The sequence below is a fragment of the Lactuca saligna genome, chromosome 8 (assembly GCF_052625555.1).
Source record: "Lactuca saligna cultivar CGN05327 chromosome 8, ASM5262555v1, whole genome shotgun sequence".
Taxonomy (NCBI): Eukaryota; Viridiplantae; Streptophyta; class Magnoliopsida; order Asterales; family Asteraceae; genus Lactuca; species Lactuca saligna.
Genome location: NC_136424.1, coordinates 223,577,906 through 223,596,806, shown reverse-complemented (window position 1 = coordinate 223,596,806; position 18,901 = coordinate 223,577,906). Strand labels below are relative to the sequence as shown.

Below are 18,901 nucleotides of genomic sequence, written 5' to 3'. Positions count from 1 at the left end.
GAGAATGTACCAGGTCGAAAGACTATTGGGTGCAAATGGGTCTTCAAAAAGAAGACCGACATGGATGGTAAAGTACACACTTATAAGGCTAGACTGGTTGCAAAGGGCTTCTCTCAAATTCCTGGAGTGGACTATGATGAGACCTTTTCTCCGGTAGCCAAGATTAAGTCTATTCGGGTTCTGTTAGCCATAGCCGCATTTCATGACTATGAAATTTGGCAAATGGATGTCAAAACCGCTTTCCTTAATGGAAAGTTGGCTGAAGATGTTTACATGAGTCAGCCAGAGGGTTTTGTCAGTAACGAGTACCCTAATAGAGTGTGTAAGCTTGAGAAATCCATTTATGGATTAAAGCAAGCACCTCGCAGATGGAATCTTTGCTTTGATGAAAAGGTCAAGGAATTTGGCTTTTCTAGGAGTGAAGATGAATCTTGTGTATATGTCAAGGCTAGTGGGAGTATAGTTAGCTTTTTGGTATTGTATGTGGATGACATACTACTCATAGGAAACGACATTCCAACCCTGCAGGAAGTAAAGTCCTGGCTTGGAAAGTGTTTCGCTATGAAGGACCTTGGTGAAGCTGCCTATATTTTGGGGATAAGGATCTTGAGAGATCGGAGTAAAAGACTAATTGGACTTAGTCAAAGTATCTACTTGGAGAAGGTTCTGAAGAGATTCAGAATGCAAGACTCCAAGAAAGGAGAGTAGCCCATCCAGAGTAACGCCAAACTGAGTAAGACACAAAGCCCTAGCACTGAGGCTGAGATAGCAGAAATGAGTCGAGTACCTTATGCTTCGGCTGTAGGTTCGATCATGTATGCTATGACGTGTACTTGACCTGATGTAGCCTTTACCTTGAGCATGGTTAGCAGGTTTTCGGGGAACCCTGGCAAGGCACACTGGACTGCGGTAAAGAATATTCTCAAGTACCTACGAAGGACTAAGGACTGGGTCCTTACCCTCGGTGGGAGTGATGACTTGAGAGTTGTAGGGTATAGTGATGCTAGCTTCCAGACTGATAGGGATAACTTCCGCTCTCAGTCGGGCTAGGTCTTTACCCTAAATGGAGGAGCAATTTCTTGGAAGAGTTCCAAGCAAGAGACAGTGGCAGATTCTACTTGTGAATCAGAGTATATTGCAGCTAGTGAAGCGGCAAAGGAGGCTTTATGGCTGAGGAACTTCATTGGAGACCTTGGAGTTGTACCAGCTATTAAAGAGCCAATGGAAATTTTCTGTGATAGTGAAAGTGTTGTTGCCTTAGCCAAGGAACCAAGGGATCACGGGAGATCCAGACACATCGACAGAAAATACCATTTCATCAGACATCGGATCGAAGAAGGACTCCTCGTGGCAAAGAGGGTATCATCAGATGAGAATCCGGCAGATCCCCTCACGAAGGGACTGACTCGGATTAAGCATCTCCAGCATGCTCGGAGCATAGGGCTGAAGGATGATATTAGATTTAGTAGTTAGATAATCTCGAAATTTGTAAAGTGTAATTGACATTTGATGATGAATAAAAGTGTTTTATTTATGAGTAAAGTGTTACTATCTCTTGTCGATCGTTTACTATATTTCTTTTGCATGTTTTGACTTCCAGAATAATTTTGTTTGGTATAACATATTATTCAAACCTCCACAGTCGGTCATATGTCGGAAGTAGGTATGAATCAAGACTGTCATGTTTGGTTGTAGAGGTCTGGGACAAGGCTACAACAATCATGAGTGCTCATAAGTTCTGAGCATTGTACTCAACCCACGCTCACTGGAATCACTTCATGGAATTCAATCTCGAGTGATCGTGAGACGGTAATATCATATAAGTCTTTAAACCTAGAGATATGATTTGTTACTTACAAGTTGGTTATGCATTGATTGTACGAAAAACGCATTGGTAACTCGATGTTATAAAATCGCACTCTTATGTGTAATTCAATGAGTAGTAGAACAAACATATGAGTCGAAGTTTATCTGTTCCTTCTTGGATTAGAAGCTGATATCTGGGCCCCTCGATGATTTTGTTTTGACCTATGTACCGGGCCCGGTCAGAACTAAGTTGATGTGTTCAATTAAGTTCTTTGTCAAACAAATCGGAAATCGGGAAATAAATGTTGGACAATAAGTAAGACATTGTTCCATGTATTTTTCCGACTGATATCTAGAACGGAGGATTATATGATCACTTATCTTAAATGGCGTACCATCATCTTCTCAGTTTCGAGAAACCTTGAAAAGAGCTACGATTGCCGATCGGTTCCTGAAGTCATACTTGCAGTAATAGTTATTAGACTTATCCAAGTGGGAGACTGTTGGATAAGGTGTCTAAGTCCATAACTATTTCTGGTATGTACTTGACCCGACCCGGCATGGTCCATTTGGGTTGCATGGCACCATGCAATTGGATAGACTAAATGAGAGAAATAACACTTGGAGATTATTAATATATTATAAGTTCTAATATATTAATAATATTATTTGATTAGTTTGATCAAGAATTAATTTAGAATTAATTAAGTGATCAAAAGATAACTAATTAAATATATGGGTTGATTATGTAAATCATCCATATCTTGTATAGTGGGCTAAAAGGCTCCATGGACTATCAAGTTGGGTTCCACCCATAGGATGCTCCATGGATGCTCCATGGGAGTTACAAACCCATGGATCATGGAAATGAAGAGTCATGACACATTAGGGTTTAACCCTAGATGTGTCAACACTATATAAGTAACATATTCTCCACCCAAAATCGGCTACACTAAGAAACAAGAGGGCTTGGCCGATTTTGAAGAAGTGAGTATTCTCTCATAAGTTCTTCCAAGAGTGTTTGGTGTTGTGTGAAGCATTTGAGGCATCACACTTGGGGTGCTAGGCTCACAAGGTTTCAAGGAACACAAACAACAACAAGGTAAGTTATTCTATCTATACTTTATGATAAAATTGTTCCCCATGTATGTTAGATAGGAATATAACCTTGGAATTCAACTTTGCATGACAATTAGACAAACATAGATCCAAGGTTATTAGGGTTGCATGTACACTTAGGAAGTGTTAGAATGCTCAAAACCCTTCAGGCTCAACCTCAGTACCAAACTTGGAGTGCACAGAAGATAACCAACGTTCGGGTACTCAAGCCTGTTCGTGAAGGTAACTTTGTTAATGTCAGATTCAAGGTCTTGAGGGGATCTGAAAAATCTGAGCACTCTATCTCTCTGGATGATCTTCCCAACCTCAACCCTCACGATTGGATCATTATGCACAACATTCTTCTTGTCAATGAAGCTTAATATGGTCCGGTCATAGACCATTTCAAGAGAATGTTAGTTTGCTACATTTTGGAGGTGGCTAAGCTTGATCAAGAGATTGCTAATATCCTGAGGAAGAAGCCCATCATCACTCCAGTCGGTTCTGCTAGCGATATAAACCGAATGAAGATGGGAAAGATTGACCCGAAACAGAACTCGGTCATGTTCACTAGAGCAGAAGGCCAGAAATGCCTCTTTGCTTTGGCTGACAAACATCTCTACACCACTACTTGTCTAGAGCATGTTCTGGGTATAATCAATCGTTGCAAGCAGAACACGGATAGTGATAAAAATACTTCAATGATATGATAAACTGGTACATTCACTTCCATCAAACACTTCTTGCCATCATCCCCTGCCTGTTCAAGACAATCAAGAAAGCCAGTGCTGCGGGGGCAAGCAAGCTGGAGTGAAGTCTCGCCTCAATTGACGCAAAGGGGGAGATTGTTGGGTTATTGATGTTGCGTCTTGGGCTCGCTTCCTAGCCCATCCTTTATGCGGTATGGGCTTGTCCATCCGTATCTTATTTTCTAGGGTTTTGTGTATTTATAGATGCTTGCATGCATCTTTTACGTAACTGATAGATCAGGGTTTTACGGTGTAATTATACAAGTTATCTTTTTGTAACCCTAGGATCCTCTACAGTGGAAGTTCTTCATCGAGCTTTGCTAAGGATTGAAACTTTTAATCATTCGACATATTCAAATCCATTCTTGAGTATTGCTTTACATTCTTTATATACCTGTTTCAAAGATCTAATCGATCTTAAAGATTTTTATCTCAACAATAACACTCTTTAAATAGGATACAACTACCGGGATTAGGGTTTTCCTCGTTCAGACCAGACTCGCCGAGTCACCTTGGCCGACTCGCCGAGTCGGTCGCTTACTCCACGACCCGGATCCCGCTCGGACTCGTCGAGTCCCTCCTTGGACTCGCCGAGTCTCCCTTGAAAATTGGGGTTTTCTTTCTTTTCTTGGCTTTCCAAACTTTGGGTGTTACATTTTTTTATATAATAAGAAACAGGCCATTTATGTTTATTCATTTAAACATGGAATATTTTTTGGGTTTTATTTCACTTAACATAATATACAACGACCATTTCTGGTTATTTTTTGACTAAGGGACAATCTGTCACTTTATTTAGAGATGGACTATTGCTGCAGTTTTCAAAATAAGAAACAATTTCTGTTAGCCTTTACAATTAATAGCAACATAGTTTTCACTTTTCCAGGTTATTTTATAAATAACGAGATGTAAGTATATTATAACATCCTACTTTCTTGCATTATACTTAATATCATCCTACTTTTTACCAAACTACACTTTTTTTTTGTCAAAAATTTTACTTTTTCAGTTTCTGTCGAGATGTAAGATTTTTTTTTTGTGTTGTAATTGAAAGTTTACCTAATGTTATTGTTTTTATAGCATCACACTAACATGAAAAGTACTTTATAACATAATACTTTCCAACAAATTTGAAAAACAATTTTGAAAATTGAAATGACAGTTTTACCCATACAGTATACATCAGTGTTATAAATTGATAAAAATCTTATTTTTTTTAAAAAAATAAGTTTCTTATTTATTGATATCTTAGGCATTGTTTAGTTCATTACTATACATATCTACAACCTTGATCAAAGTATAAAGCCATATTAACAAAATTTTACAATGTACAACACTTGGTAAAATTTTCTTAATAGTTATTGTATTTTGAAAGTACGATGTTGTAATAAGAACAAGTGAAGATTAACAAAGACTTATTTTTCATCCTTATTTACGCATTATAGTTTGATAAAAATCTTATTTTTAATGAAATGACCATTTTATCCCTGTTTTAATTCTACAAAGTTAAAACCCAAAATTTGTAAATATTAATTTATTATATCATTATACAAGTTCATTTATATTATGAATAACAAAAATTAAGTATTTTATATTCATTTTAAGTATTTAAATTGACTTGACTACCAAACAATGTATAAATACATATGTATATGTATGTATGTAATGGTTTGGGGTCACAGGTATGACATTGACATGACAAAGTGCATATATTGTGGATTTTGCCAAGAAGCATGTCCTATTGATGCAATTGTAGAAGGCACTAACTTTGAATTTGCTACTCAGACTCATGAGGTTAATGGACACCGAGTAGTCAGTAATACTCTATTTATATTAATCTTTCTTTTCACAAAATGAGATTCATGAGTTGTTTTTGTTTTTTTAGGAACTACTTTATGACATGTAGAAGTTGCTTGAAAACGGGGACAGGTAGGAAACTGAGATTGCTGGGAATCTTAGATCTGAGAGTATCTATTGGTAAATCAGTGTTACCTGTTGTCATATTTCCCCCCTCAATATAAGTGTTGGTTGTATTGGTTTGACCACACCACTCAAAAGGCTTTATAATCTCACGGTATCGGTTATTTTTTTGCAATCCAATTAATTTGTATTGTTAGTTCTCTTCTCAAATCTCTGGATACATTCATAGTCTATTCTAAAATTGTCCGATATTCTTGTGATATTTCATATTCCATACTCTTGATTATTCATTTTTTTTTTCTTCGTTTAAACATCCCTTGAGTTGCATTGTTGTTATGTAAGCCGTTCTACCTTAGGATAAATGCAATTAAAATGTGGGAAATGATGAAACTTGAAATGATTAAATTAAAATGTAGAACATTTTAAGGAGCTGTCTCCCGTTACGAACTCTATAAATGCTAGTAGAAGCTTTAGTTTGAAAACACAGCCTAAGATACAAGTTTAGTTGAAGAAGACGCTTTTCAAAATAAATAAATTAATAAATAAAAATCTAACTATAATTTTATAATATTAGTCGGATGTTATTCAACCAAATGAGATTCAAACAATAGTACAATACATAACCTTACTTGGGCATATCTAGAAGCTTGCATGATATTTTAGAGATTTTAGGGGTGGATCATTTTACTTTCGTTTTTTCTCCCCTTATTAGTTTTTTTAGACTATGAAAATGCATGAAATAACATCATACTTTCATTGGATTATGGTGGAAATGTTTACAACTGATTAGCATTGTAGCGAATCTAGAAGCTTAAAAAATATTTTTGTTTATATCTTAAAACATTTTGCAAAACTAATTTAAATTAATAATTATATAGTTTCGGACAAAACGTATGCGTCTAAGTTTAAAAAAAAATGTTAATTATATTATCGATTGTAACATCTCTTAACTTTCAAAATTATTTTACGTTGTCAACCGTGTAGTACACAGGTTATAACCTAGTACATATATATATATATATATATATATATATATATATATAGAGAGAGAGAGAGAGAGAGAGAGAGAGAAAGAGAGAGAGGTGGGTTCAATTGAGAAAATAAAAAAGGTTGAGAATGGGGGAATCATTCTCAACCACTCATTTAATCTAAGCATAAAAGACACGGTGACAAATTTGTAAATATCATAATAACCTTCAATCTCAAATACGTAACTATAGAGAATTCGATAACTGTTCGTTCATCATCAAAAATTTTCCTCCAACCTTCAATAATTATGCAGATTTCTTCAACTAAACCGGAATTTCTTCATTGTTCATGAAATTGGAATCGGAGTTTTGGACTCGCAATCACAGTCGACATTGAGGGACTTAGAATCGGTACTCACAGGTTCCCAATCGGATTTTCGGAAATCAAAATCAAATTGAGAAATCGATCAGAGATAGGATGTCGCATCTGAAGTCGAAATCGGAAGTATATGATGATTTGGAATTGATAACTTGATGTTTTTAACATTTTTAAAATAGTTAACTTGTTTGCACTACAACTGTTTGATGAAATGCATAAACTAAATTACCACGTTATATTCACATATGAATATGTTTTCTCACCTGAATCAGTATATGATTATTAAAAACACAAAACAAATATGCAAGTCTGTATGTTATTCATATGTGAATAACATATAAAAATTATATATATTTGTCAAAATACCTTCAATATTCATAAGTGAATATACCTTGTAATATTCATATGTGAATATACTATGTAATATTCATAAGTGAATATATAATCTAATATTCACAAGTGAATATACTCTGTAATATTCACATGTGATATACCATGTAATACTATGTAATATTCACATATGAAATATCATTTAATACTCATAAGTGAATATACCATCTAATATTCACAAGTGAATATAGTATGTTAATATTCACAAGTGAATTCATCGTCCAATATTAAAATATGAATATATTATGCTTATTATATGTTATATTCATATATGAATGATACTTAAATTGTAAAAAAAAAAAAAAAAAAAAAAAAAAAAAAAAAAAAATCATACTTTTTATTTATAAGTGAATAACGAATGTACTGTAATAAAATCTGATGCATTGTTATTCATTTATGAATAACGATAGATGAAAGTATAAAAAAAAATTATTTTATCTTAAAACTATATCAATATGGATGTCTATTGTAGAGAATAAAAAATCATGAATTTTAGTATATTTAAAATCATTTTTTTGATAAAAATAGCTTATAAAAATTAAAAAAAAAACGAAAAAAACTATGATTTTGTATATATTAAGGTAATGATTAACATAGTTTAAGGAAATATATTATGTTGGAAAACACATGTGCATTCGTTTCTCATTTCTGCCGGTACGTTGGAGCCTTTTGCGGTAAAAATAAATGATTGTCTGAGAATGATTCCCCCATTCTCAATTTTTTTTTTCTCAATTGAACCCTCCCTTATATATATATATATATATATATATATATATATATATATATATATATATATATATATATATATATATATATATATATATATATATATATATATATATATATATATATATATATATATATGGGAAAAGTGAATATGTAGCTGTCATGTATGTAATATTAGGTATAGAACCATCAAAATTGACTTCATTTTGATTAAATAAACACAATTTTTGACATTGTTAGTTTCTTCCTATTGGTTTTGAGATCATATTATTTCTGATTTCAGAATTTATCCCCAATATCTATGGATTTCGAATGTGTTTTTTATATTAGATATCTAGTAGGTTTCATAAATTTTCTTTGACATCAACCATATGTATACTTGCATGGTTCTTTTTGATGTGTTATTGGAAGACGTTTATTGTGTTTTTAATGAATAATTTCAATCATTCACTATAATTTTTATTTTAAATTTGAATATGAAAATTTATAGGTAGTTGATAATGTATTCTTATACATGGTTTGTGTTGCAAAATAAAAAATTTAAAACTCCATAAAAATATGTACAAAGTCTATTATCTAATCTAATAGAGAATACAAGAAAAATGGTAGAGAGATTTGATCGTATTTTGTTAAAACTATGTAGTTTTTAATGGTTCTATACCTAATATTAGGTACATGACAGCCACATATTTCCTAAGCCTATATATATATATATATATATATATATATATATATATATATATATATATATATATATATATATATATATATATATATATAGTGCACGAACTCTTCTTTAAAAGTTAAAAACACACCGATACATCGACATTGACCCATTGACCATAACAACGAAAAAATTTAGTATTGGTTTTGTTGGGTCAGGGTAGAAGATGTCAACAAAATTTCTTTAATCATCCACATTCAAACTTTCTGGTGACATCCCACGAGCTAATTTATGGTGCTTACGTTACGTACAACATGAATCTTCTCTCCAGTTTACGTGATTGCCTGATATGCAGAAGAGCAGCCTCCGCTGGTGACGATCCAGACGACGCTGACGACGGTCGCCATGAATCATGGGATTTGTTTTTCGGCCTCAATACTCTTCAAGCTGCTACAGATTTCTTCTCAGAGCTCAATAAACTCGGTCATGGTGGGTTTGGCCCTGTTTACAAGGTAATCCTTTGTGCATTTTGAACTTCTGATTTTTGTCCATCTCGCTCTCCCGCTTGTGAAATTGAAAGTTCTAATGTGTTACTTTTCAAAATCAAAATTTAACTGAATAATTTTCTTTATATGACTCCAAGTTATTCCTGTGTCATTACATTTTGTAAGAAGATTCATGCCAATTTGAATGTCAAATTAGACTTCTATTTTGGGGATGAACAGAGTATATTTTAGGGTACATTTGGATGTACGGATATGAAATCAGATAAGAATTGTGAATCGATGGAACTCAAATTTCTTGAAATAAAACATGAAATTACTGTAAACCCACTCCTTTTGGAAATTCAAATTTTGTAGAAGAAAATCTAAATCAAATCTGAACATGTTTTTAATTTTTGTTCTTGACATAGTCTTATATCGTTATTCAGTTTTGACTTTCCTAAAATTTACTTCAATACTTCGATTCGGTAACTCTTATACAGTGGACAAAGTCTTATCTATATAGTTATTAGTAGGTGTAAAACCCGTATATTATACGGGTTTATTAAAAATAAAATTTTAATATTAATATATAAATATAAAATATTTTATAATGTAATACTTTACATAACATAATCTAACCTTCTGAAAATTTGCAAAAAAACTAAATTGTTTAAAGTATTTATGATAATTTATTACCAAATTAATAGGATGATTTTATTTCTTTATAGAACCCATTACAATTTTATGATAATTTTTTATTTTAAGAAAATGGAAATCACTAAAAAATGACAAATAGAAAATAAAATTTCTAAAATTTTCACAAAATGACAAGTGTTAAAATGAAGGAGAAGATGACATGTGATAAAAAAAACCTTCATTTATTAAAGAAGATAATGGAATTTAATAAACTGATTATTAGTAAATTGTTCTATTGAATATTAGCCAATTTAATACTAGAATTATTTGGAGATAGAGCTACTACTATTTACATGGTCAAAAGAAAATAAAGAAACACAAGTAGTTGCACACATTTGAATTTTGGTTTATGTTTGCTTATATAAACGGATGTAAAAGAGCGAAGTTGATCTCAGGCGTAACAAAAATCGAACTTGGCTCGTTGAAAATTTGTAATTAAAAAGAAACTTGTTTGACACTCTAAAAAAGTCAAGATTAATGTAATTGTTACTATTATTGTTATTGTTACTATTACTTGTGTTATTCTTTGTAAACGTTGATTGTGTGTGAAGGGTTTATTACCTAATGGTCAAGAAGTAGCAATCAAGAAGCTATCACTCACATCAAGCCAAGGAGTTCGCGAATTCACCAATGAAGTGAAATTGTTACTCAAAATCCAGCACAAAAATTTAGTGATGTTATTAGGATGTTGCATAGAAGGACCCGAAAAGATGCTTGTATACGAATATCTTCCGAATAAGAGCCTTGATTACATTCTTTTCGGTAATTCCTATACCTTTTTGTACATCCTTTGACATTTACTGGACCAAAACTAAAACGGATGTTATTGCAACAAATATTGCATATTTTTGTCCCACCCAAAAATGTGAAATCTTCAAAAACAAAAAATAGACATAAATACCTTGTCATCCTCACCATTGAAAATATTTGAAAAATTACTTTTTTTATTACAGATAAAAGAAAGTCGGGATCATTGCAATGGTCACAAAGATTTCAAATCATAATAGGTGTAGTAAGAGGTCTTCTCTACCTCCATGAAGAAGCACCGATCAGGATCATTCATAGAGACATTAAAGCAAGTAATATATTATTGGATGAAAAACTAAACCCCAAAATCGCGGATTTTGGATTGGCTAGACTTTTTCCGGGTGATGATACGCATCTGAATACGTTCCGGATTTCTGGTACCCAGTAAGCATCTTCTCAAAGTTTAAATAAGTTAGACAGATTATATATATAAGGGACAATTCACTTGAGATTAAAAAAAGTAGAGATCTTGAGATTCAACTTTAGCCACATATTTCTCATTTGCCGCTCTAATACTCCAGCGTACCGGCAAATGATTATATGATAGAGAGGTATAATCATACAAGATTATACATGTTTATACGTATATGCCTAATCATAAATTATTATACATATATGTCTGTTCATATATTGAGTAATCATAAATGATTATGACAGTTGGTGACAGAAAATGTGGTGGTGATAAAGGTAGAGATGGTATAAGTAATGGAGGTGACAGTGGTGGGGGTGGCTGGTGTCAGAGATGGTGGTAGTAGTGGTGGCGGTGGCGGTGGCGGTTATGGTGGTGGTGGAGAAATAAATGGACGGCGTTGTATGATCAATTATACCAAGCCTGCCGCTCCAGTACGCCGGAAGGTTAGAACGGCATATGTGAAATACGTGGCTGTGGTTGAACCTCAAGATCTCTATTTTATTTTTATTCTTAACGGAACCTATATATATATATATATATATATATATATATATATATATATATATATATATATATATATATATATATATATGTGGATGGAGAACTATTGTGCGGACGTATGGATAATGTTATTTTATGAGAATTACTAAGAGAATATTTTGTTTAGTAATATGAATACGTTTAATCTCATAGAGCTATTGTCATTTTAATAGATTCTCACTAATTCTAATTAATTTTTGTTCTTATGTATCGTTTTTCATTTATTTTCATTTTTACAGAATATGATTAAATAAACATCCTGATAATATTTTGATAGAATGAGAATAATTAAACAAAAAAAGTCTATAATAATCTTGTAGACGATTTAATTAGTGAAAAATGCGTAACAATTACAATAATTATATAATATTGAACGTATTCATATTATCAAACAATATATTTTTTTTGTCATTCTCACAGAATAGCATTGTCCACACGTCCGTACAATAAATGTCAATCCACATTTTAACATATATATATATATATATATATATATATATATATATATATATATATATATATATATATATATATATATATATATATATATATATATATATATATATATATATATACTCTTATTAAACAACAAATATATAATTTAAAATTTAAATAAGGTATTTACCCTTCTTAACCTTTACCTATTTATAATCAATTTTATATATTTTAAAATCATTATAATTTAAAAAGAAAGAATTAAATTTATATATTAACCCTAAATATCAAAAACCCTTAATTGCCCTAACCCCTTGATCTGGTCAAGTACGCAACAAGCTTTAATTAGAGCGCGTGGCCTTTTGCCTCTGTTTCACCATTAAATAAACTTTTCATCGTAAAAGGAGTCAAGGACCATGACCTGTAATCACAGAAATGTCAATGACAAACAGTAATGATTTTCAACTAGAGATTAGAAATTATGATTATTAATTTCGATATGCTTAGTTTGAGTCCATTTGGATTTTTAGCATTTCTTGGTTGGTGTTGCTGATATTCTTTTCCGTGAGTAAGAACATTAGGTATGAGTCCGTTGAGGTGGTGTTATAACAACTTATAACACCAAGGGGAAAATGATGTTCATGGTGTTATGACCATGTTATGAAGAGGTTAAGAGGAGAAAATTAGAGAGAAAAAAAATGTGTAGCCAATCAATGTTCTCGTTTCAATATGTCATAACGCCAACAAGATATGCCATAACACCAAGAGGGAAATTGTGTTTATGGTGTTATAACCATGTTATGAGATGTCACATCAGCAAAAATACCACTTCTCGTTGCCTATACCATATGCTCTATGATAATAGAGAAAGGTTAAACAAAAGTGGTAGTGAGCCATTTGCTTCTTGCAAACCATGGAGGTTTTGGACCTGTATATTATATCGTAGGGTAAATTACACGAATCGTCCCTCGTCCATGTGCCAAAAAGCACGTTTAGTCCCTATTTTCAAAAATTAACTCGGATCGTCCTTCATTTGGTTAAAAGTTGCACATGTCATCCCTCGTTAGTTTAAATTTACACATTTCATCCCTTACGAGACATGAAATGACTATTTTGCCCTTTTTATTTAATTTTTGATTTATTTTATTTTTCTTACAATTAATAACAATATACAAAATAAAATAAAAACTTCATCCCTCCCACCTTATCTAACCCCTTCCCTTCTAAACTCACTTTCCCCTAAAGCAAAATCATCACCACCACCGGACAACTGAGCACCACCATTGACCACCGCCGGACCACCACACACCACAGTTGACTACCACTTTTTTTCTTTCAAAAACATCGTTGATAAACCCTTATCCCCCTTCTTCCCAAGGTTCCTTAAGCCACCACCGTCGACCACCAAGCCTTGTAGAAACACCAGCCGAAGGAAGAGAGGCGGAAACACCAACCATCACCACCTGTTTGCAGATCTACACTCCAGGTGGTGTTAGATTTGATTTTTTCCAAAGATGTGAGTAATGGCAGACTCGATTTCTTTAAGGTTGAAACTTTGCCGAGTTTGATTCAACACGGAACCCTCTCATATTACTCCGACGGAATGTACCTCCGCTGTAGGGTTTCAAATGGAGATAGAGGCGAACAAAAAAGTAGATCCATTCTTCTGTTTTTGCCAGGCGAGTGTGAGGGAGAAGACGGTGATGGTTGTGCGCAGATGGAGGTGGTGGTTTCGAACACAGATGTAGGCGATGATGGTTGCTACAATGGTGGTAGAGAAAGAAATAGAAGAGATGTGTGGTTGTGGTTTCCAACAACTTCATGGTTGTCGGCGACTTCGTGAATGGTGTGCAGATCTTAGACGGTGGTGGACAGGCGGCGAACGGAGAAGCAGAGATGGAGTGGTGGATGGTGGTCTTCATCTGGAGACCTGATTTCAATGATGTAGAAAGAAAAGGGGGAAAAACGAAGGGGAAGGGGGAGCCGGGACAGGTGGGTTGATTGGTAGGGTATTTTGTTTTTTTTTTTTCTTTTTTTTTTTCTAAATCTAAAAATGATAAATACATATGAAAAATTAAAAAAGAAATTATTAAGGGTAAAAATGTCATTTTATGTCCACAGGGACGATCCGAGTGAAAAAATTATTATACAGGGACGGTTCGAGTTAATTTTTGAAAATAGGGACTAAACGTGCTTTTTGGCACCTGGACGAGGGACGATTCGTGTAATTTACCCTATATTGTATATACGTGCTTTATCAAATGTGGGGTTAACCTAATCAGATAAATGGTTAGGGGCAATTTGGTCAATTCACTGTATGTCAAAGGGGTTTGATATTTAAGGGCAATAGGATCAACCTAGTTTTTCTTTTTAAATTATAATGATTCTAAATATATAAATTGATTATGAATGTGTAAAAATATTATTTGGGGAAATATGATTTTTTAAAAGTTAAAAAACGATATTTAAATTTTAATTTGAGCAAATACGATTTTGTTGTTTAACCAAAATATGTACGAAATTCACCCTAGTTAAAGAATGAATGAAGAAAAGAAAAAACATAAAAGTATTCAAAATTTAAAATTGTAAAGATTTGTTGTTGAATACAGTGGATATATTGCACCTGAGTACGCGATGCATGGATATTTGTCCGTGAAAGCTGATGTATTCAGTTTTGGGATTTTAGTTTTGGAGATTGTTAGCGGTCGAAAAGTTAGTGACAAGTCAGATTTGTTAACCGATGTAAGTCAAAATTTCTCAACCATTCTATATATACAAAGTTACAAACCAACCTTCCACTATTGATTATTTCAAAAAAATAACACGTGTTTTGACTTTTGTACATAAACTTTCTAATTTCCATGGACCAAGTTAGCATAGACAAACATTATTATTATTTTTAAATGTATGAGACCATTTCCAACCTATCCTTATTTTTTCCTCTAAAAGTAAAAAATGGGGTAAATAGTGTTTTATTTCCAACTCTACTTCATTTTTTCCCTCATTTTTAACCTCCAAAAGTATATTCTATTATTCCAACTTACGTATATTTGCAAACACACCTCTCTACTAATTTAGTTTTAACAAATATATAATCTATATTTTTTTTCATTACATTAATATTAAATAAACAATATTATATTTATAATACACTTATAAATAAATATTATACATGAATTTATAAAAGTATTACACATACACACTTTTAAATAAATATTATACATACATTTATATAAATATTAGACATACACATTTTTAAATAAATATTATACATGCATAGATAACATATTATGCGTTGAAATAAATTTCCCACAAATGATCAACTAACGCATTTGGTAGACTGAAGTGTGCTTCTTTATCTTTAATACGTTTATATCGAGTAAGAAATTGTTGGAATTGATTGTCTTCGTCTGTTGTCAATTGAACCTCTATCATATTTGTAATATATATTTTAATTATAAGTTTTTGTAAAATACGTTATTATTTTTTTAAAATTTTAATATGTATTTAATTTTTTTATATGAATATGATGAAAAAAACAAATTTTATATTTATAATTAATTAATATAATTTAATATATAATAAAATATTATAATTATTAAATATTATATTTAAATTATAATTAGTAGGTAAAAAAAAACTAGAAATATATAAATATATAAACAGAGGGACTAAAACCGACAATACAAAGTTCATCCTCATTTTGGGGGAAATAGATAGTATACCACCATATTTGGTGTAATACTATTCATATCCCCCAAAATGGGGGAATAAATGGGAGAGGGTTGGAGAAGAATGAAGGAGAAAATGGGGAAAAAATGAAGAATAAGAGTGGATAGAGATGCTCTATAACAAACTATAAGTTTTTACTATTGACGTAAATTATAGGGATATTTCATTTTTTAGATGAGACAAAAGCTTGTAATATTTTATCCTATGGATATCATTCCCAAATTCCCAATCACATCTTATATATAAATAAATTTTTTTATCAAAAGTTGAAATTTCAGTATTAACGTTAGCTACAACACAAAATATAAACTATAATATAATATCTCCTGTCTTGCGAACCTAATAATAATATAATACCAATTTTTTGTTGTAATTTTCGTCTGGACAAATCGAGGATTTAGTAATTTTCTTGATATTTTCTCATTTGTCCAACTACATAATGCAGACATGGAGCCTCTTCCAATTAGGGAAGCAACTGGAGCTAGTGGATGAAAGTCTTGATTCATGTAGTTCAAGTGAAGCAGCAATGTGCATACAATTAGGGTTGTTATGTTGTCAAGCTGTAGTTGCGGATAGACCCGATATGAATGCCCTTCATATTATGTTATCAAGTGACTCTTTTACCCTTCCACAGCCCGGAAGGCCCGGACTTCAAGGCCGTGTGGGGCGGTGGACCACCTCCGATTCATCCGTACTTACAGGTACAAATGATAGCTCTATTCTTACTAATCATACAAAACCATCTACTGCTAGTTCTACATACGTTTTTTCAAGAAATTCTATTTCGTATTCGTCTATAAATGAAGGTCGATAAGTTATTATTTTGTGTGAAAGTTGTAAAAGTAAATAGGTGAAAATCTATAATTGATTTACCTTTGGTATATTGGCTAGGGTTGGTGTTTATCTTTTTAATTTGTGTAGTAAATTGGTTTATCGTGTGAATATGTGATTGTGCATTAGTAAAGAGAAAGTTTGACATTTTCTTTCGTTGCATCTTTCATACTTATAATCGCAGATATGTATACATGTATTTATTTATTTATTTATAATTTTTTTTTTTTTTTTTTTTTTTTTTTTTTTTTTTTGTGGTAGTTCTTTCATTGTATGAAATCGTAACATCTTAGAATTTTAATTAATTCACCAGAATAAATGTTTGAAATTGCCAAAATCACATGTAAATCCAAACCATAAAATTCTAGATTACAATGGAAATAAAATGCAACTAAATTTCACCTAGCTTAGAGCATAAAAAAAAAAAAAAAAAGTAAAAAACCCTTCGGTGTTACATTTATAGGATGGGATGAACCTATATTGGGATTTCAAAAGGGGACAAACAAGACGGGATAGCCTCCCCATGTTACTTTGAAATGACGATGTAAATCTCCTGTTTCCCGACTCCTACCATGTTTTATCTTCAACTAAAAAATGGCAAATATAAAACAAATATATGTCTAAACAAGTGTTTTTTCTTTCATTCGTTTATGACTCAGTGGCTATCAATCCAGGCTCCAACTTTAAGGCATAGAAATTTCATATTTCAGATTTTTTTTGAGGTGATGAAAATCACAAGGTAATGTTTTGATTTCTAGAATTCTTTTATTAGAATCATATCATTTGATGTTTGATTTTTTTATTACAACTTTATACCCTTTCTTGGTGATTTGACGCTACAACAAAAAAGAGCCTTACCGACGGCCAAAATCGTTGGTAATCCGTCGCTAATAATCTTTACCGACGGAATTGTAACAGATCAAAATCCGTGAGTATATTCTCGTTGCTAATTGTTGTAACAGATTTCCGACGGCTACAAAAAAAATTTAGCGACGGATATTTCCGTTGGTAATCAATAACAGATTTCCAGCGGATTTGTATTTGCAACAGAATACCGATGGAACGACTGAGTAACGGATTACTGACAGAATATCCTGCAACGGATTACCGATGGATTTTCTTGTAACAGAGTACCCACGGATCCTAGCATTATAAAAAAAAAAATTAATTTCATGAAAAATCCAAAAATTTTATATATTCAAAACAAAAGAATCTTAAAATATACATCAATCCCATAATTTAAAATCAATAAATATAAAAGTAAAAAGTTTCAATATTTGATACATTAAAACCAAAATAATTTACATATTTATACAAAATAACAAAACCCACCATGATGTAGCCACCTTCTTTCTCCCATCACTACTAAAGTTTTGATAACATCTTTTCCATTTCATGAGCTTTTAAATGATGGATTTGATCTTTAAATTGATCTCGTTTATTCCTCAATAATATAATGTGACAATAGTCAAATTCGGGTCAAGTCTAAGTCGAACAAAGTCATCGAGTAAAACCGGTCAACTCAATTAAACCTTGTATATTAGGGTTTGTGTTAAGTAATTACTGTATAACTCACTATTTTAATGAGAAAACATCACTTGGAAAATTCGTGTGTTTAATTTTCCTTAGCCTTAGTGCTAAACAATGAACAAAAACGATGAAACAATGTTGCATACTCATCGGGAGTGTATAAGATCCTAAAACATGGCTTAACAGGGTTCACGGACCTTGCGTTTCTGAGCCAAACACTCACAATTATCACAAACAAAACCCCTCTCAATCGTTTTCACCATATCTCCTTCTATTTGAAATCTCTCCCAAATCTCTCTCAAAAGTTTCCATAACTTTTCATAATCTTTTGGGCCATCCCAACTCTTAACAAGATTAAAAACGGCTTAAAACGGGGTAAAAATGCGAAAATCAGCCTCAAGGAGTCAAAACTGAGACTTAGAAGCCGAAACCGAGACCTGGCAGCCGAAACCGAAACCAAGCAGCCGAAACTAAGAAAGAACCGAAACCGAGATCCGAACCTGAGAACCGAGACCGAGAGCCGGAACCGAGAGCCGAACCTGAGAACCGAGACCGAGAGCCTGAACCGAGAGCCGAACCTGAGAGCCGAAACCGAGAGCTGGAACCGAGAGCCGAACTTGCTAAAACCGAGACCGAGCCTCGCCTCTTCTTTTCTTTTTCCCATTTTCGGTCCTTTTCTCCTTCCCCTTTCGGTCCTTCTCCCACTTTCGGTTCTAATGAATAGGACCAAACC

The 18,901-nt window shown here is 32.5% G+C and overlaps 1 protein-coding gene across 1 annotated transcript; it reads left to right on the top strand.

Annotated features, from left to right (window-relative positions):
- Positions 1–8,858: 8,858 nt before the first annotated feature.
- Positions 8,859–16,777, top strand: LOC145013318 (cysteine-rich receptor-like protein kinase 10). Its single transcript, XM_078972118.1, has 5 exons — positions 8,859–9,212; positions 10,433–10,643; positions 10,835–11,072; positions 14,685–14,817; positions 16,253–16,777. The coding sequence occupies exons 1-5, from the start codon at positions 9,015–9,017 to the stop codon at positions 16,619–16,621; spliced, it is 1,149 nt and encodes a 382-aa protein (XP_078828244.1). The 5' UTR covers positions 8,859–9,014; the 3' UTR covers positions 16,622–16,777.
- The last annotated feature ends 2,124 nt before the right edge of the window (positions 16,778–18,901 follow it).